The 20,400-nt window shown below is 47.7% G+C and overlaps 1 protein-coding gene across 1 annotated transcript; it reads right to left on the bottom strand.

Moving 5' to 3' along the window:
* Nucleotides 1-26: 26 nt before the first annotated feature.
* Nucleotides 27-18,859, bottom strand: PPAP2B (phosphatidic acid phosphatase type 2B). The gene is made up of 5 exons (XM_010154363.1): nucleotides 18,593-18,859; nucleotides 13,615-13,898; nucleotides 12,821-12,878; nucleotides 5,161-5,337; nucleotides 27-206 (listed from the first exon to the last, which is right to left on the bottom strand). Exons 1-5 carry the CDS (start codon nucleotides 18,857-18,859, stop codon nucleotides 81-83), a joined length of 912 nt encoding a protein of 303 aa, XP_010152665.1. The 3' UTR covers nucleotides 27-80.
* Nucleotides 18,860-20,400: the final 1,541 nt, after the last annotated feature.

The raw sequence follows: 20,400 nt of genomic DNA on the forward strand, positions 1-20,400 counted from the left end.
TTGCTGTCAGCAGTCATTTTTTGCAAAAAAGAAAAAAAAATTTAAAATAAAATACAACACCCATCCGATTTTTCAAAGGTCTACACCATGTTGTGATGGTTATTCCGCTCAATGATGTCCACAGGTGAAAGGATCTCCTTCCGGATGGGTGGTGGAGGCAGGCAAGTCTTTGTCTTGGGCTTGAAGAGATCTGAGACGTAAAACACCTGTAGGAATAAGTGGAAAAGGCAAACTTAGTCACACTGGCTGACGCTCTGTTCAAAAATTTGGTTTACAGAATATGTACATATCTTTAAGGTGCAAAAATAGCACTTTTTATGCTACTGAACACCTGCCCATAACACTGACGGCTGTGAAACCCCAAGCGCCTGCTACCGCTTTTCTGTACGATATGGAAAAAGGCTCAGACCTCACAAACGAGCATAAAACCATCACAGAACAACTCCATTTCTCACTGAATAATCACCAAGTGCAGTACCCAAAACTCTGCTGAATGGGTTGAAAAGCCAGGAAACAGATACACGTCTCACACTCCAATAAAATAACAAAGGTCTCCAAAGGGCTGGCCTGACTCATGGTGACTGGGTTTAGGGATGGAGTTGGCAAGAAACAATCCATTCAGCCAGACATCAGGTACGCAATTAAAAGCTTTCAAATCAAAGCTTTTAATAAGCTATCAGCAATGAGTCAACGGTGAGCGATGCTCTCCTCATGCAAGGCACCGGTACGTACCTAGCCGGGGTCTGGTCCTGAAGCCAAAGAGAGGTGGAGCTATTCCTGACTACTTCTTCCTAAATATCCCGTGATGTAACCCCTCTCACGGATGTGAAAAAGCCAGCGCTTGGCAATTTCGGGACGTAGAAACACAATAAGAAACAAAGTGCTGGGAGGAAACTTCCACATCCTCCCTTGGCAGCCGCTGCACAAAGCTTATCAGTCTTCCAGGACCGGGGCACTTTCTCCCTTGCCAAAACTCAGCCCCAAGCCAGAAGGGAAAAGAATCAGACAGCGCAGATCCTCTGGATGGGGTAAAAAGTGACAAAGACTCATCATTTTGTTAGCTGGCACCAAAGTCCCAAACTTATGTCCTGCTGCCAACGGCCTCCACCTGCCCAAGTTTGCCGGTTCATCTCACACATCCTTAAGGACTGATAATTTGGACAGTTCTGTGGGTTTGCTGAGCCGAAGCCCCACATGTTCGAGTTTTCTCCCACTGTACTCAGACACAACATTTAAGCAACAAAATAAATGCGGAGGGGAAGAGGGGGAAGGGAAATCCAAAGCGCCCAAAGGAATAATATTAGATTAGCACATCCAGGCTAGGCAACACAGGGAGGGAGCAAAGGTTTCCCCCTCTGCATCTCCACAGTTTCTAGCTACCCAGAGCCCTGCGCAGCAGGTCTAGTCGTCCTTGGAAACAATTTTAAACAATTTTTGCAAGTCCCTATCAGCACGGGCAGATAAGGAACTGAGCTGAACAGACAATGAACTTGCTATAAGTGGCAATTTACTCCTTACAACTATAACCAGGGATGCAGGAAGCTGAGCTGTTGTTGCTTGGCTTTTATTGCTTCATGGAAAAGCAGGGAAGGAGCTGACATATAAAACAGCTCTTTTTTTTTTTTTTGGTGTACGTGTTGATGTCTGGCTGCCTAGTTGTATAACGGAGCTGATAAAGTTGTTTACAGGGCATCCGAGTGGCAGTGTTTGTGCCTTTAGTTAAATAACAGGATCCAGCTGAACCCGACGAGGATCTCAAGCTGGAGCCTGGCCTCTTGCTGCAGCATCACAGTGTGCAAGGATGTTGAACTGCTCTGGCAGTAGGGTTTTTTGGGTCGTTAATAACTGTAAAACCCCTGTTAGGCTCTCTGGGTGAATTTCTGATGCCATCTCCCTCCTTTGCCCACCTCGGAGAGCTGGATTCAATCAAAAAGATGTCCAATTTCTGCACCAAGATAGCCATGACAAATCAATTTATGGGAGGAGATTGCTGAGTGCAAGAAGCATATGGGGATTACACCGAGTCTGGTCCTTATTTTGGACAGCAATGAGTTATGGTGGAGTGTCATCCTGGGTATTTTAGCTTTTTCCTGTGCTGCTCACTGCTTTTCAGGGTTTAGTTCAGAGACTGAGCAAGAGTTTTCATTTCTCTTTAAACTGTATTTCACTTTAACGTGGCTGGAGGTTATATAAACAGAGGAATCGTGAAACGTGATCTTTGGGGGTTAAAACAGTGTGTTAAATCCTCCTAATGCTTGAACTGTTTAACACAAAAAAGGGCTAATAAATGTGCAAAGTTTTTCACTTGGATTAGCTCCATTTCCTGTAGAAGGTGCTCTCCACCCGTAAAGAAAACTTGGTGGCAAAAGACTGAGCACCTATTATGTAAAATAAGCCAATATCTTAGATTGCCACTTAACGAGATTCCTACCTCTTTTCATTATATTGAAGAAATCCTTAATTGAATACAAAGAGGTTAAAACAACTCATCTCAGCTAACCAGAGCAAGAGCAGAAGGACCATACCCTTCCAATGCCTCCCCTTTTCTCTCCATCAGATGAGACAAACTACACGACACATAGCAGGCTGCCTACAACGCGCCTAAGAACTATTTCCATTTAAGAAATCCTCATCATATTTCACCCTGGATCCGAGTCCAAATGTTTCATCAGCTGGAAGCGCTTGACATTAATGTCTTCTGCTTGTTATTTCAGGCACTGAAGGACAAACGTGTCTGCTGCAGCACAACCTGGATTTAAGCTCTGGCAGCCCTCGGAGATGAAACCCACAATTGGTTTCTACTGAAAATACCTGATAACTACGGTATTTTAACGGCCCTTGACTATTATCAGAGCAGACTCTTGAAGGCTTTGCTGGGGGAAGGAGTGTCTGGGAGCATGCAGGGAGGGTTGGAGGTGGTGAGTCTCAAGGTCCCTCCCTCTGCTTCCAACCATCCCATGCACGAGAGCTGGATCCCAGAGCGGGGCAAGTACCCCCAGGATATACGAATAATTGCTCTGATACACCAGTAGTTTTAGCAAAAATCCTGCTAAACTCCCAATTTAATGCAAACTCCAGGGAGTCTGAGTGACTTTTCACCGTGTCCCTTGCTGTCACCTCCCAAAAGGGAGGAAAGTCTGCCGGTCCCTCCTGGGCAATGGCTTGCACTAGCAAAGCCAAGTTTGAGAGAGCAAGAAGATGTCAGTCTTCACAAGCTGATGAAATGGGACAAAGGTTGGGCTTAAATCCTGCCCAAGCCCTAAGCTGCTGCCCAAGACATCCCCAAGCCAAGCCTGCAAAGGGTGTAGAGACAGCTGCCCGCTCCACGAGCTGTCCGGGAAAAGCAGCCCAGGTTGCCCTGGGCTCGCTGGCAAAATCAAACCTGCTTGTGACACTCCAGGCAGCTGCTTCCTACACCGGTTTACCTTGACACAGGAAAACCAGCCCAGTGCTGCTGCAGCCTCCCCTTCCCAGCACAGCTTCCAGCTGCCGGAGGGCCAGGAGAGGATGGCAAGCCCTCCTGCTCTTCCCAGCCAGGAAGCATCCGGAGAGCTATTGTCTTTGGAAACCATTGCCAGGATCCATGGATGGTCTCTACTCCTCCTATATATTGCTGTTATCCCACTTCCCAAGCAGAAGGGCACACAAAGAGATAAATAGCCCCTTGTAAAACTGCCTGTCGAAGTGCACTCAGTGTGTTGACAAACCCACACGATACCATTCAGGCACCTGGACTGGGACAAGCTGCTCCATTGCCCCTGGCATCACCCAGGGCCTTTTCTCCCCAAGGCTGCCATCAGTGCCATCGTGGTGTTCCAGCTTAGTGCTGGGATAGGATAAGATCTCCAGGATTTGGAGAAACACCCCACCAATACTGGTATGGAGGACACAGGACCTGTGACGCTGGTGCTGTGCACAGGCATTACAGCAGCGGCACGTGTCTGTACCCACACACAAACTTCTTTAACATCCCTCTCCAAATTTGCTGGCCCCACATGGGACACTGGCATCAGGCAATGGCAAAACCCAAGAGCTACTGCTCAGAGAGCTAATAATACTTCATAAAAACTTCCCGACAATGACGTTTTTGTCTTGGCTTTGGAATATTATCAATGAGTGGAAAGTACATAAATAACCTATTTTCTCTCCTTGCAAAATATAACATTAGTGAACTTAATTCCTTGCCTCCAGGGCTGCTTTACTTTTAGAACAGTAAAAAAAAAAAAAACCCAAAACCAACCACCCAACCCCAACAAAGTGGTAAGCTGTTAAAATACTGCTTTCAGGAGTTTGAATAGACACGGGAACGACCATAACCCCCAGCCCCTTTGTTTTTACGCGAGGCAGCCACCCGACCCGGTGCCCCACAGCCCACCTACTTTAAACATTTTCTGTCACTTTGAGTTACGGGGCTGCACAATCAGGTCACTCTTTGGAAAGTAAATTGCATGAGAACAAGCCCAGCAGCTGCGGACAAGCGGGCACGGCTTTTGTTCACTGTTTTCTCACAAGCCCTTTTGCTACGTTAAAAACCCACCCCCAAGTGAAGGCACCCCCCTCGCTGGGCAGACACCAGCTCCTGCTCCCAGGAGATGGGTTTTGGCTGGATTCTGCAGGGAAGAGATGTAATTCCAACCACCCCAGTCTCCCTGCTTGGGTCCTGACAGAACATCTTGCAAACGAGCTGATGCTCATAAGAGAGAGCGGCTGGAGAAGCAGATGCTGCTGCCTGAAAGGGAAATACTCTCCCTTGTCTGGACACATTTTCAGCACCCCAAGCTGTCCAGGAGAAGGGACCCATCGCCCAGGGATGCTAAACTCCAAATTTAATGCAAACTCCAGGGACAAGAAGATACAAGCTGTTGCTCACAAGGAGGGGAAAGCACTGGCAGGTGCCCCCTCCTCTGCCAGGGGCCCATCAGAGCACCCATCACTGGGCTGGAAGGGTGCTCTGCTCTTGAGCTGTGGTCCAGCTACAAGCGCTGTCACATGGGGGTGACACCGGACAAAGCCCCCGGAGATCGCTGCCTCCTGCCACGTCCCCAGCTGTTACAGGGGGCTACATGAGCTCGCAGCAGCACATGCTGGGGAGGCGCCTGCTATTCCTCCGGGACCCCCATCATCCCCGCTGCCCTCCCTGGCACGTTTGGCCGCACTCACCACGCAGTAAGCCACGAGGGCTCCCTGTGCAAAGCCTGCCAGCACGTCTGTGGGGTGATGCTTGTGGTCTGACACACGGGACAGGCCAGTGTAAAACGCCATCATGATGAGGGTGAACTGGAGGAGGGGACGGAGAAGGCGGGCTCCCTTCCACGTGAATCTGGCCTGCAGATAAAACTGTGGGGAAAAGAGAAAAACAAAAATGTTACGTTAATTTTGAGGGCAGCAAAGAAGCAGCCGTGCACGCGTGGCAGCAGCCACTCTCTGGGGATGGTTGTGGGACACCTACACCCCCATGGCTCAAAGAGGGGGGAGTTGTCAAAGAAGGATGCTCTTTGCAAATGCGTGGGCTCCATCATGCAGAGGGGAGTGGTGCTGGTGGGATTTATCCTGTGGAGAGCACACCCCTCCCTCAGTGAGCCAGGACCAGGAGCTTGGGACTCCCTGCATCCTGGCTCACCCCCCAGCCTTGCTTTCAGCCTTCAAGGCCATCAAGGTCACACACAACATCCCACCAGGTCCAGTAAAGGAATTTCTCCCCACCGCCATTTAGGCATCACAGAAGTAAGGTCCCAAATTTGGGGCATGCAGGACCTGTGGCAACTCTCAGAGGAAAACTAGGAATCAACACAGCATGCTGCACCTTGGGAGCCAGTCCCAAGGATTTCCAGACAGTCACAACCGCACGGCTTAGGAAGTCGCTCTTTACCCATCGAAGGAAAAGCAAGGTCCTGGCTCAACCCAAAAAGATGAAGCTGACATGACGTCAAATGGACATTGTCCCCTCCCCGTGACCCTCTTGGGCCCATTTCCGTTTCGACCAGTGGGCATAGCCGGTTCCTGTGGGAACCGGGAAGCCAAGTGGGAAGAGAGGACAGGAAGAGGGCTGCCCGCAGATGAGTGGGGCTGGGCGCAGCGCTGGGAGGAAGACTGAGGGAAGGGAGGGATAAAAAAATAGCCTTTGGGCTTGGAGAGGAGGCACTCGATGGCTCCAAGAGTGTAAAAGTGCCTGGAAAACGCTGCTTGGCTCTGACAGCTCGGACCCGCTGTCCATGGGCATTTTCTGCCCATTCCTAAACAAAAGTACTGGAAGTCAGATCCAGTGTGCTTCGTGGGACTCTGCAGCATCAGAGGGCTGGAGAGGGGTTTAAAACCCATTTACGATCCCTTTTACACACACAGAGCAGTTTACACTGCCTTGATATAAAACGGAATGAAGCTCTCACTGGGTTTCCTGAAACCACAAACAGCTTAATGACACCATTTACCTACAAAAGCAGAATTAATTGGAAAGCTGATAAGGGGAAGCATCATTCTGGCTAATTTAGTATGTTTGGCTGTTGCTTAAACATTATATTTACCCCTTTTTGGAAAGAATACACACTGGGCTCTTTAGAGAAAATGAAACATCAGGTCATTTGAATGGAGCAGATGCTCCAAATTATCCAAATTGTTAGCCGATTAACATGGAAGAGAGCAGTACCAAAACAACTCGGTGCTGGCTAATGCACATTACAATCCTAGGGAATGTATCTGCAAACCAGCCCGAGTGTGGGAACAGAGCCACGTCACCACGGCGCACACCCCACATCATGCAGACTCATGCACGAGATGCTACGGGATGAGTTACAGCTCTCCAGACTGCCACGGCAAACCCACGCTGATGTAGCCCAGCGAATGGACCACTGGGCTGGTTCTCTGGCTTGTACTGATAATTTCTACACTCTGGAGAAAGATGAGTCAACAATCAGTGTATCAAAACTAGGAAGCATGTTCTGCCTGGAAAAATAATTTTAAAAAAAAAACAACCAAAAAAAAACCCCACCACACACCGATGAGGTGCTTTCCCCCCAGGTAAATGCAGCCACCAGCGAGCTGGAACGCTGGAGCTGTAAAATAGCACAACCCCATCCTGCAGAGTCATTTGCAGTGATTTAACAGCAGGCACTTCATCCTGCAAGCAAATATCTATGCGGTTCATTAGCAGGGAACCGCATTTTTAGTTTGCAATGCTGAGACTGGTTGGATTTTCATTGGTATTTATGCACCCAGTGATCTGCCACTGAGAATGAAGTGTGCAGGCAGGATACTCCTGGGAGGTGTTCAGGGAAGGTGGTGATGGAGAACTGGGGACCCCAATATCTTTAAATACAACTTCTCAGTGCAGAGACAATGACCCTTGAAAAAAACATTTGTGGAGAGTAGCATTTTTTAAAGTAGACCAAAGATATAATATGTGCTTCTACTGCCATGGTTTAGGCTCAGGATTATTTTCAGGTTGAAAAGTCTCAGCCCAGCCTAGGTGATTCTGCAAAACTAAGGTTCCAGTATACTGTCGCAGAACAAAATTAACTCCAAATATTGTATATTATAAACTATTGCTCTTAGTTCCACCAGGAAGATTGAAACCTAACATCTTTAGTGTTGAGCCTCTGTTACATCAAACCCCTTAAGAAATTTGCTGCTGGATAATCTGACATTTGTCCCTTTTGAACAGCCTTGACATCCCCTCAAATCATTCCATCCCACAAGCTTGGACTAGATAGGTCATCTGTAAGTGAGGAAGCAAAGCATCAATTAAAAATTAGTAAAGCAGCCACTTTCAGGGCTGAAGCAATTAAAAAATACATGTGTTTCTATACTGACCCTTTCTTTCCAAATCACAGCTCTGAACTGTGCACCTATCTTTTAGCTTTAGCCCTGGAAAAGGTGTGCAAAGGCAGTGTGGCACCGTACAGGGTGTGCTGGGTGCCACCCAAGTCCCCAGTACCCAACTCACAGTCATGCCTGCGCATCTTGGAGGAATAAACCCCCCGTGAAAAGACGTGCCTCGGACACCTCACTATCAAGTGAGCTCCTTTTATGGCTGCAATGAAATTCTTGGAAAAGTTGCTTGTTAGTTTCCCATTCATAAGGAAAAAAATAAACAAGCAAACAAAAAAGTGGATAACAGCACTTTACATATTCCACAGGCATATTACAAGCTTGCAGTACGGCAGAGACTGTGCTCAAAAAACAGGGTGCTGAGATCCCCTAAGTGCTTTAAAAGGCAAGCCTCGAGGTGCTCCAAACTTTGCCTCTGCCCTTGGTATGAAAGCAAAACCTACTTAACAAGAGAAGGTCAAAAAGTGAAAGGGGGATGTGAAGGCTGAATGGAGCAGAATTTCCCTAAAACAGGAATTAGCACTATTACTAAGAAATGGGATGTTCCTGGCAATTTATCTGAAAACTGGCTTTTGAAGGTTTTGGGGTTTTTTTTTGGTGGGTTTTTTTTTTGGTTGGTGTTTTGTTTTTTTTTTTAAACCTGGGAGAAAATCTGAACGGCTGTCTGTTAAGGACTGCCAGATTTGTATGGGAACGTGGGCCTGGATGGAGCACTTCCTGAGAAAGGAGGGAGCACCAAGACCACAGCTGGCGTTATTTCTACCACAGACCATCACAGGGCAGAAAAGTCAGGAGGAGCATCAACAGGAGCAACTGCGGATGAATGAAATGGCATCACACAGAGAAGGAGTTATTTGGTGCTCCCATCCACTGTCTACTGGCAGAGACCGAGTTACCACAAAGCAGATGGTTTGAAGGATGTCACATCGCTCTTCTGCCAGGGGACTTCCACAGTGCTGGTGGGGACAGCCCGCGGCTACACCCTCCCCCCCCGCCCCGAGCAAACCCATCGAGGAGGAGCTGGCAGGGGACACAGGCTAAAAGCATCACCTCCAGCCTCCCGGGGCTTTCTGCCGCACAGAAATCCCATCCCATTCACACTCTCCCCACCACAAAGCTGAACTCCATCAACCATGTCCCTTAGTCACAGTTAAAAGTTTCCTGGGAAACAGCTGGTCTTGTTTCCGACTGTCTGACCTGAAGTTACCTCCATCTCCAGCCCCATCTGTAAACAGAGCAGTACCCAAAGGCACATGGGCAAAAACTCCCTCAAACCCAAACTCACCCCAGTGTAACGCACTGCCCTTGCAGGAAGGGGAACTGCAGAATTCGGCTTTTAGCACCAAGCTGGCCAGGAGACAAGGACAGGAGAAGGACAACGTCCTCCCAGCAGCAAAGGGACGCTTTGCCTCTTCCCTGCCTTTGCTGGGTGTACAGCATCCTCCCACCCTGTCAGGAATATCCCCATCAGTTCAGCATTGCAGTTCATACCCTGGCCCTGGCCTCTGATGTAATTCCAGTTTCTTTGCTTCCTTAGGTCACCGCGAAACTTGACTCCAAGTCCACAACCACCACAGAGTTTCCCTCGCACGGGCACGTCATTGCTCAGCAGCACGAGGGCACTGGGACCGTCTCCACTCTTCAGCAAGAAACCCCAGTGCAAAGCTTCACACGCACCCAGATACACAAAAACCTGCAACATCCCTAATTTCTCATACACACAAGCAGAACACCCTAAAACCCACCTGATGACAAGTCTTTCACCTCATCCGCCGACGCACATTAAATACGCAAGCTGCCCTGTTTTACCCTCCTTTTATCCAGAATCAGCCAACATTGCTGAGGGATATTAATTTAGCTTTTCTGATATTTAGCTTTTTCTGCATCCTCTGTGTGGTTTCAGGCAAGTTCATGCCGTAAAAAGAATAATTAAAAAAATCAGCATTATTGCCTCACGTGCTTGAGGGAGTGGAAAACCTCCATCATCTGCAAATAGTCCCCATGTCCAGTGAGACACAACTGAGAGGTGTGGGTCAGGTCCAGAGGGCTGCATGGAATAAGCTGTTACCCACCTCCTCTTGCCTCAGCCTGCTATAAATATGTATTACGGACTTGCTCAGCCACGGAGTAACAAAGCAAGGAAAGTTAAGACAAAGAGGATTACCCGAGCGTAATTTCCCCTTTTAAATTTTTTATACAAAAGGCCTGGTGTTAATTAGGTATTCTTGGTGACAGGAAGGCTGCAAGAAACTTAGCCCTGAAGTCTCAGTGTTTAGAACTAAATCCCAGGAGATTTTACCATGCTGCAAGTGCCTTTCCCTGGGACTTTTCCCCCAGAGCCCTCCGGGGCTTGGCATCTATCCGTGTTTTCCTACCAGGAGCCCTGGAGCCAAACTGCTTCTCCTTGGTGGATGCCACAGAGCACTGCTGCTGTGCCGGGTGATGGGGAAGCTGTGGTCACACATCCACCGGCCACCAAACGCCCAGGCAAATCCAGGCCCATGATGCAGGCAAAGCCCCGTGGGATGCGTGGGAATCTGGGTATCTTTTAATAGACCAACTAATGGTTTCTGGCACCCATCTCCATCAGGTGAGGCAAACTTGAAAACATTATAATTCAGAATGGGCTCCAAGAGTGAAGCCAGAGAACGCCAGGAAAGACGGGAAGTGACTTATCCTTCAAATATGAAGTATTGTTCAATAGGGAATGCACTCAGGACGTGGCTGATCAGCCAAGTCTGCAGCACACACTCACCCCACAAATCCCCCCACTCTGCAACGGCTCACAGCAAACTCCCAGTACCCAAAGTGCCAGCAGCAACCTGTTGCAGCACAGCCCTCACTTCCTAGGAACTGGAGAACAACCGTTCTGTTCTGATTGAGATGATTCCCTGATTAAATCCATCAAACCCACGTCCTGAAGGTGCTGGCGTGGCAGAGGCCACGTTTCTAAACAAGCTTCCAAAAACCCACTCAATCACTGAGCTGGGCAGGACAGCGGGTTTCTTTTGCATTAAATAAAATCCCTCTGGGTTATTATAACCTCATTTTTTTATGCTTTAAGTATTTTGGGGTATTATCAGCCTCTCCAAGGTGACAGATTTTCATGCAGGGAGAAGGACAGAGGCCTCTGAGCACTGATAGCCCAAGTGCTCCCATATGGGGACAGGGAAGGGCAGCAAAGAGAGACCAGGGGCAGCTTTCTGCTCCAAAACATTACGCTTTTTGAAGCCTCTTGGAAAGTTAAAAGAAAATCAGGCAGCAGGCATTGGTGCAAAGTAGTGCTTGGAAAATGAGCCCTGCAGGTTTTTCCATGCACCCCATGGGAACGTTGCATGCACGCTGCAGTTTTGGGGTCTCAAATGCACCCCCTGCCACGAGCCCTCCAGGCACCATTCCTGTTTGTTTCTCCCTTGCTCTATAACCACTTGGCTGTTCAGAAAAACAGGGAAAAACCCTGGCAAAGCAACATGGTCTGCACAGCGCCCTGTGGAAACAGGGTCAAGCCCTGGTGACTTTGGGCAGCCGCTGCTGAAGTGAGAGACATGAAAATGTGGGGAGGTGGTGAGCCCAGCTGGGCACAGCCCCCAGATTTGTTCCCTACCCCAAAGGAGGCTGCTGGGTATGATCCTGTGCAAAACAAAGTATCAGTCTTGATTTCCAAAAAGGCCTGGCAGCAGCATCTCCTAAAAAAAGTACCTGAAAGGACAACCCAAATCTTGCTGAGTATTTGGACAGAAACCACCAACAACTTAATAGGGACTGGTAGTCCCCGCTGTTTCTGGATACCAGGCTCGAAAGCATCTCAGGGCTGACTTATCTGGTCTCCTCGGAAATAAATAAATTCCGGTGTGAGCAACGGTTTCCAAACTCAGCCCGGAAAGTTTTGCAACAGCAGCAATGGAGGGCTGAGCCTCCTGCAAAGCATCGCTGGGACAGCTCTGCATTGTAACCCGGCTGGGAGGAAACGGCCAAAATGATGGCTGAAGAAATTCAAAAGTTGTCAAAGAGCAAAAAAAAAAAGGGGGGGGAAAAACGAGGAAAGAAGTTGATACGCTGCCCTCAGCAGCCTGAAACGCTTCATAATTAAATTACAGAAATTGCTCACAGGAGGCGGAGATCCAGAGCTAAAAAGGCAGGAGGGAGCAGTGGTCACTTATCTTTACAGATGGTAAAGTAAAGGGATGGAGGGGACACACTGCTTATAGATAACAGCTTATGTTTAATATTTTTATCAGTGTCATGCTGTGTCTTTGCTTGTTAGTCTGAGCTTACAGGAGATGCGGGGGCAGGGGGTAAGGCACAAATCTTGAAAGGAATCCAAAACCTTTTTCCTGATTTAAAAAAGTAAAAAAAAAAAGAAAAAAAGAAGAGATCCAGATCCTCCCGAAACGCTGCGTGCGGGTCCAACCCCTCGGGGGCACGGGTAGCATCCCTCCCGCAGCCCCAGCAGGAAGCACCTTGGCAGCCGCCCCGGCCCCAGCCCCGGCGCAGGAAGGGTAGAGCCATTTCTCACTGACAAAGAAAAACACGTCCCAACCCTCCACTCCGGATCTACGCGGGCAGAGGCTGCTCCACCTGCTCTTCTAGCATATTTGGGAACCAGCCTTCAAACCCCTGACAGAGCTGCGCTGGGCACATCTTCCCTCCCCACTGATGCAATGTTTTGGCTCATCCCAAACTCTCCCCGGTGGCAACCACAACGTGGGGTGAACAAAATTGCACAGGTCGTCCACAGATTTAGTAGGATTCAGATTTAATTGGCTACCTCCCAAAGCTTCTCAGCTATGACTCCAGGAGTCTCCATCCCAAATAACACCACAGAGGCTGAGAGCAGATCTTTCCACCACCAGTTTATTCAGGCTCTTTTTTTCAACCAACCCTCTATTTCCGATGCTCATCGTGCCGTTATTGCTGCCAAACACGGGTGAGCGCCTTGGGAAAGGGGAACAGGGGATAAATCAGCTCATGCTAATGCAAGGCTGAGGTTACTTACCACCAAATACAGCATGGTGTAGAGGGAGAAGGATGCGTGCCCGGAGAAGAAGGATTTCCTGGAAAACAAAGCAAGTGCTAAGAACCAGCCACTGTAAATCTGCGGTATAATTTTACACGTAATATGGTGACTTGCCTGCTGCTACGGAGAGGGTGCCAAAGCAGAGGGACCCACAACTCCCAATCTTTCAGGTTATAAAACCCCCATTATTCGCCCTGCTCACTCACGAGGCAGAAAGCGAACGGATGGACAGGATGCTCACATTGTTCGTCCCTTCCTGGTCTATTCGTGGGACAGCAGTTATTTCCAGGATAGCCTGATAACTCATCGTCTCGCCTCAAACAACCAGGAAACCGTAAAGAAATAAGAAGCAAGCAACTTCTCCGGTCGCTTAATTGCGGCATGCGAAACGCGCCCCTGGAAATGTCAAAATTGAGCATCTGATGGATGTGATAGCATGATGGAGAAATGTTGGCCTGCATGGAGCCTCCTTAGAGAAGCAGCCCTCTGCTTCTGGACAGCTCGAGCTGCTCACCATGAACTCAGATCTTAGGGTGAATTCCTACATTGAGCAACAGCTCAGGGAAATAATAGTGTAGCAGTAAAGAGAAAAGAAATATTATTCAGCTGAGCCCCATAATTCCCGAGGGAAACTGCCTGATGGAGTTAAAGCTTTTGCAGAGAAAGCAGCATTTGCTTCATCTATTGCTGGCAGAGAAAGTCCCAAGACCTATTTAGCGTGAGACATCATTTTGGTGGCAACAACCCATCGCTTTGATGCCACGGGCTCTCACCTGGCTTCCTGGACCTTGCTGTCACTTCCCCTGCAGGTGTAGTTTTGGATGTAAACTCCCTTAGCGCAGTTGATGGTGGAGAAATCCAAATCGCAAACCTCCAGGAAATGCGGCCGCAAGCGCCCGACGGACACTTTGGCAATGTCTGTGAAGGATTGGCTGATGGCACAGCCGAAAACGAAGCAGCCCACTTGCTTGTAGAGCGCCGCCACGTAGGGGTTCTGGATAAAGGAGCGCGATTTCTCCTTCAGGTAGTGGATGCGGTAGAGCTCTCCCGTTATAATCTGTGGGAGAAACACAACAGAGAGGTTAGAGAGCCGAAAAGATGCTGTGCAAGGTGAGTGACGGCTGGGAAGCACAGAGCCGAGACAGCTCTTTGTGCTCTGAGCATCTCGAACCAGGAATCTGCTTCCACAGCCAGGAAGGAGAGCCCATTGCCTCTGCATCCTCCTTCTCTTCCTTCTCAAGAAGAGATTGCACTGCTTAAAATGTTGTTTGTGGGAAAAGTCCAAGAAAAAAGGCTGGATTTTGGTTTAGCACGCTGGAATATCTTTACAGAAGTGAAATAGTGCCCCAGATCTATACCAGCATAGTGGGGAAAAAAATTAACATAAACCAGATAAAGAATCAGCACATGTTTGGGAAGGAGACCAGATCCACTACCCTCTTATCAAAGTGACTTTGGAGGAAAACAGCCAGCCAACCTGCTTCTCTTCCTCTCTGAAAACCACAAACACAATAGGGGAAGACTCAGAAAGCCCCAAACGTCCCAGATTCTGGCACAAAATTTGCCTCCAACAGACCCAATTCAAGCCATTCAAAGCCTCCATAAACACCAGCTATTTCTGGGCATTTCAAGGAGTCTTGGCCATTGCACAGCAGCAAGTTGTGTATTTCTTGTGACAAGGGTGCTGGTGTTTGACAATATCACCATAAAACAGTCCAGCAGCAGAGGACCTGACTTCTCCTAATCGCGACTTTTAAAAGGCAGGTTAATGAAAAATCGGGCTATGAAATTAAGTCCAAATGTCTCACCTCTCCCAAAGGCTGAAATTGTTCTCTATCACGTTATACACCTAGTTTTTGAGCTCCAGATTTACAGCTTTAGGATTTTATTCATTACTTTAAATGTTTTTATACCCGAGTAATAAATTGAGGCTGGGGTTTCTTTTTTGGCCGCCCCCTCGTCCCTGCCCCTCTCCAGTCACAAGGACTGTGATATGTAAAATTAACTGTCAGGAAAAATGCCTTCATGTTAATCCCTTTCTGGAGCAGCCAGCAATATTCCTCCTGGCGTGGCAGCCTGCCAGCGGCATGCAGGAGACGAGGCTCCCCTGCCCACCTTTTTTAAAAGCTTGGCACAACCTTTGGAAACTAATAAACTGGAAAAGTATGGCAATTAGACTAAGAGGAGATGAAGCTGTATCATTGTTTGAACTCACTCGTACCGTGGCTTGAAAAAACAAAGGTTGACCTAAGACAGCTGAAATTGCAGCTAAGCAGGCTGTAACAAATAGAGATACAACTATAATAATAAAAAATAAGGGCCAATATTTCTGCTACCATGCACAGAAATATTCTGGGTGGCTGCACCATCATCCACGGTTTACATGTCAGTGCTGAGATTTACTCTTGGAAATCTGGTCACGACCAAGAGCTGCCTGGGGAACTGCAGCTAACTGGCTTCATCATCATTTCAATCCTCACAGACTCCAGGGACCATGGTTCATCTCCCTTTTGGACCACTTTCCAGCCCAAGGTGGCAGACAGGAAATCTAGAGGGAGGTTGGAGCCTCTCCTGTGCCTCTGCCAGAAGGCAACTCCAGGTTGTCCTGGATGGAGAGAGATGCTCCTGCACAAGGGCACGGCCACTGACTGCAGCCTCCCAAAAGCCTAAATTCGCAAGAAGGGGAGCGATAAGACTCAAAACTTACAGCTTTTGCAGAGAGGAGACAAGATGAATTAAGGATGACATCTGATACTGGTAGATCACAAACAGATCCACGTAAAGCCAAGGCTCTTGGCCTGGCATAGGCATGTGACCATTTCAAACAGGGACCAACAAAAGTCTGGGGATTAATATTTTTCTCTCACCGTTGGTGGTCTGGGTAATTGCACACATGTAGCAGACTGTAAACTGGAGACTCCATTCCCTCACTAACATGCTGCTGGGCAGCCACGAACCCTCCCCGCTTAGTTAAAGCTGTAGCTCAACCTTAATGAGAAGCTAAAAATTGGGTAAACTCGTTCTTTTGGCAGTGCCCTCCCAGATAACGCAGGACGGTGAAAAACTAATGCAGTGCAGATGTGCACAAACTGAAAAGAACATACTGAAAGGAAAACAAGTTTTAAAGATATTAAGCTCTTCTTATGCCTTGCACTTCTGGCGAGCCGTCACACAGGACATACATTGTACCTATGGGATGGGTTCAGCTCCTGGGGACTGTGACACACTATAAAGAAAACAGGTCACTAGAGAGAAGCCCATATCATACTTTCCTGTTTGTGAATACCTTTTGCAGATTTTTGGTTGTCATGCCCATTTTATCATTATTACCAGGTATCACCAGCAATCCAATTAGCCTGTAATTACTTTTAGAGCTTTTCTATCACTTACATCTTTGGTGTAATGTTTTCTGTGTCTGATCACATTGAAGCATATCACCTTCAACTGTAAAACAACCAGCTAATCTGGCTGTGTAACCTAAGATCGTCTAACAAATTAATTTTCTTAAGTATTTTTCATAGGTTTTCAAAACCTATCGCCTGTGGGGACGCAGGCTGGCTCCGCAGCAGTACCTGTATGAGGCTCAGAAAAGGAGAATGTCACTTTCCTCTGGCCATCCCAGGGACCACCAAGATGCTTCAGTGCCCAAAATGATCGAATTAACTATATTCCAGCAGGGAGCTGTCAGGGGAGATGTAAGAGTACACAGCCAAGGGGCATGAGCCTCTCCAGCATCATCTGCACGGAAATTTGCCTGAAGTCAGCAAATATATAGGTATTAAAACCAAATGCATATCCTCTCACATCCTGATCGAAGCAAAGGTCTTCGCCTCTGCCATTTACTTAACGAGCACTCTGGGTGTCCTCAAGTCATTTAAAACATGACCTTTTACCCTGGGCTAGACTGCCCATGATGCCACGTAAAGCAGAGGCGTGAAATTTGGGCCACGCCATCCAAAACGCCAGCTCCCTGGAAGTCCTCATAACCGCCGTCCTGCCTCCCGAAGGCAAACGTTGTGAGTGAAAGGAGCAGAGTCAGTGCTTTGTGGATTTGGAAGGAATTCCTATTATGCTACAGTAATGCTGGTATCTGGGTTACATCTGAAAAAAGAGGTCAGGCTGACTTGAATTTTCCATGCATGCTGCCATAGCAAAGAAATCTGTTGCTTCAATTCCTCGTTAGCCCCTTGTATCACTCAACAGCAAATAACCAGCTTTTGAATTTACCTTATTAAGTTACATTTGTTGTGGCCACAGTGAAACCAGGGCAGAAACATCTAATTCTTTGGGGATTTTCTTTCTCTTTTAATTGACCTGCTATTTCGTGGTAGAAAGCCGATGGATCACATAGGCAGCTGATTATGTTTCCAGTTTCAGTTCCAACTCCTGTATTTGCCACTGCCTCATTACTGATCAGAAGCACACTCTGCATGGAGCCGGCATGCCGATAGCTCAGGCAGTAATGCGAAAATGAGGGGCTTTTTCATTTCGTTTTTATGGCTTTTCCACATTCGGGGGTAATTCACCTGCAGGGCAAAATTCTGCCGTGTTTATAGATTTGGGGGTCTGGCACTTTCTGAGGCTTGTTTTGAGGAGGGAGGGGGCATAGGAACAAGGCAGATTTGGGGACCCATTTTGCTAATTGAGTATATGTGGTCAGGAAATGATGGAGAGAACAGGAAATGATGGAAATATTCACGGCACGAAGCAGCAAGGCTGGGGATGGGGTCCTACCAAAGCAGGCACCGTGCCATGCTAAAACACCTATTGCCCATGACATTGCCCCTACAAGGAAAGATGAAAACTAGGAGAGGAACAAGTGGTCCTGACCTCTCCAACCCTCTCTGGCTGAAGGACCAAGAGGAAGGCAGTGCCTCTGGGAAAGCACCTGAGCTGTGCTGGCAGCAGGTGAGAAGGAAGACGTAGGTACTTTTCAGAGGGGAATTTCATCTTCAGCTAGACCAACAACCAGGAGACAGCTCTTGCCTTCTGCTCCAGCACCAGATATGTGCTGGCAAAAGAAAGCTCAGCTCCACGAGCTGAACTCAGATTTTTGGCTGACATAAAGCTCTCACCGTGAAATTGTTTCCTAGCACAGCTCTAGGAAACCTGGCAGGAAAAAAGAAATGAGGTGGCACTGGGAAGGTGGTGCATTAACTACTTTTTACAGTGAGGACTCTGGGAATACGCTCCCCATGGAAGGTTTAATTGTCTTTTTAATATGGCTGTAATACACAATCTCTTAAAAATCTAATACAAACGTGTGAAACTTTTCCAGGCACTGGTTAGCTGAAGAGATGTATCCTTTTTTTTTTTAATTCTTTTTTAAAGCCTTATAAAATAGGCAAATACCAAGAGTTATTTGAATAGGAACAAACCATGCCAAGTCCTTACTGACACTCAAGCCTTTTTGCTTCTACTCTGAACTCATACCGGAGGGTGAAAAAGCTCTTGTGGAGCTCATAGACTTGCCCAAACAGCTTTGGGCCTGTTTACTGGCTTCAGGAGTAATCTCATTACTCCCATTACAAGCTTTCATTACAAGCAAATGTTTACTGCTCCACGCTCACCCGAGGAAATCAGACAACTGCAGAGGAGATGTGCACCTTGGTAGATAATAAGGACACACAAGCAAGACAGCGTTTAAACCCCCAACTCCATGGGCCATTGGTGCCATTGGCTAAACAGGTGACAAAAAGCCATCGAGGATGCACAGGGGACAGGAGAGGACATTTTGGAGCTGGTACTTACAGCAAGGATGGCAATGAGGATGCCCGCAGCACACAACACTGCGTCGTTGATTGTCTCCATCGTCTTCAGCGGGTACCTGATGCTGTCGTCGTCACAGTAGAAGCCCCGCTGGTAGGGCTGGATTGTGCTTGTTTCAATGATGAGGAAGGGCAACCCGGCTAGAAAGAAGGGGAGACAAAAAACAAACCCATCAGCAATACAGGGAAACACAAGCAACCCACCAAAAGAAAAAAAAAAAATCCAACTAGAAAACCCTTGGCAAACCATGCAGCACCATTCCTGACCCTTTTCATATTGCTATCTTTCCAGAGAGAATAGCACTGGGATTTGTTTTTCCAAGTCGCACTTGTGGGGAAAAAGCATCTCCTCTGTTATGGTTATCAGATGTCTGCACTGCCTGGTTTCAGTTAAGCCTTGTGCATTGCAAATATTAACTTACAGGAATGGACCCCTAAAGCAATCCCTCTGCAGAAAGCCATGAAAACGAATCTGGCACTTTTCTCCAGGGAGGGCCCGATGCTCTGCCATGGCAGGGCAGCCAGAGCTGTGCAAACAAACACTGGAGGATCGCGTATCAGCACAGCTTCTCCTACCTGGTCAGCCCAGCTACACTCCACCCCTGTAATATTTATGTCCCTGAAGCCTTCCTCGACTCCCTTCTGTCTGTATTTACAGCATATATGTATGTTTGTGCCTACCAATGCCACAAGACCACATGCTTTGAGCAGCTATAGGACACCCATCATCGGCCCACCCATGCATAGGGAACCTGAGCGCACACCCAGCCAGCCCATCCAGGGAGCTGCTGAACTCCCATCAGAGCCTATTCACCTTCAGTCACATCAAAGCTATGCGAAAGCTGTATTCAAACATTGTTTGTGAGGAGACCCGTGTCTGCACAGCTTGGCTGGACCTTTGCACCAGGCAAGGAGCAGATTTGCTCAAAACCACAGGGTGATGGGTTAGAACACGTGCTATGGAAGGGACACCATGAAATTGCAGCACATGTGTGACTCCATATTCTTCTAAGTATTTCAGAGAAATACAGAGTTGCCTCCAACGTGGAAGGAGAGCCCAGGGCTATTTCCCAACTACAGTGTTACCTTGGGCAGGGCACCTTCCTTCCCTTTGCCTCAGTTTCCCCATCCACTTTTGTTATCAGGACCATCATGGAGAGAAGCAGTGCATCCTCACCAAGACAAGCCCCAGATTCCCTGGAACCCGTGTTCAGAGTGTATCACAAACCACAAGGTACAGGAAACCCTCCTCCCACTTGCAGAGCGAAACCCAGGTAAGGGCAAAACAAACACAGAGCGTTTCATACTGTCCTTGGGCCAAGACAGCAGGTCTCACACCCAGACAGAAAGCACTAGGGAATATTTTTTACCACTGACTTGCTTAAGTATGTGTGGGCTTGTTTACACAGCTAGAAGTCTAAGACATCAGAGAGGTTTTCCTTCTAAAATTAAAATAATAATAATAAAATTACTCTGTTGGGTTTCAGCGAAATTTGTCCACCGTACATTTTTAGTGATTGTGATTTGCTAGATGTGATTAGCAAAGATACCATCCAGGGACTTAAAAAGTGTAATCAAAGTACGTTCCCCGTCTTCACGTGAATCACTTTGTATCCCACTTCGGTTCCTTTTCCTACATGCTAACAGGTTTACCTAATCCACATGAACCACTTTCAGTCTTTCACTTTGCACAATCCGTGTTGGCTCCTTTCCGACATGTTAATAAGATTGCCTAATCCAGGATTATCAGGGGGTTTTGTTACTCTTAAAATGAGGGAAAGTCCCCATCAT

Source organism: Eurypyga helias, unplaced genomic scaffold, assembly GCF_000690775.1.
Source record: "Eurypyga helias isolate BGI_N326 unplaced genomic scaffold, ASM69077v1 scaffold3866, whole genome shotgun sequence".
Lineage (NCBI taxonomy): Eukaryota > Metazoa > Chordata > Aves > Eurypygiformes > Eurypygidae > Eurypyga > Eurypyga helias.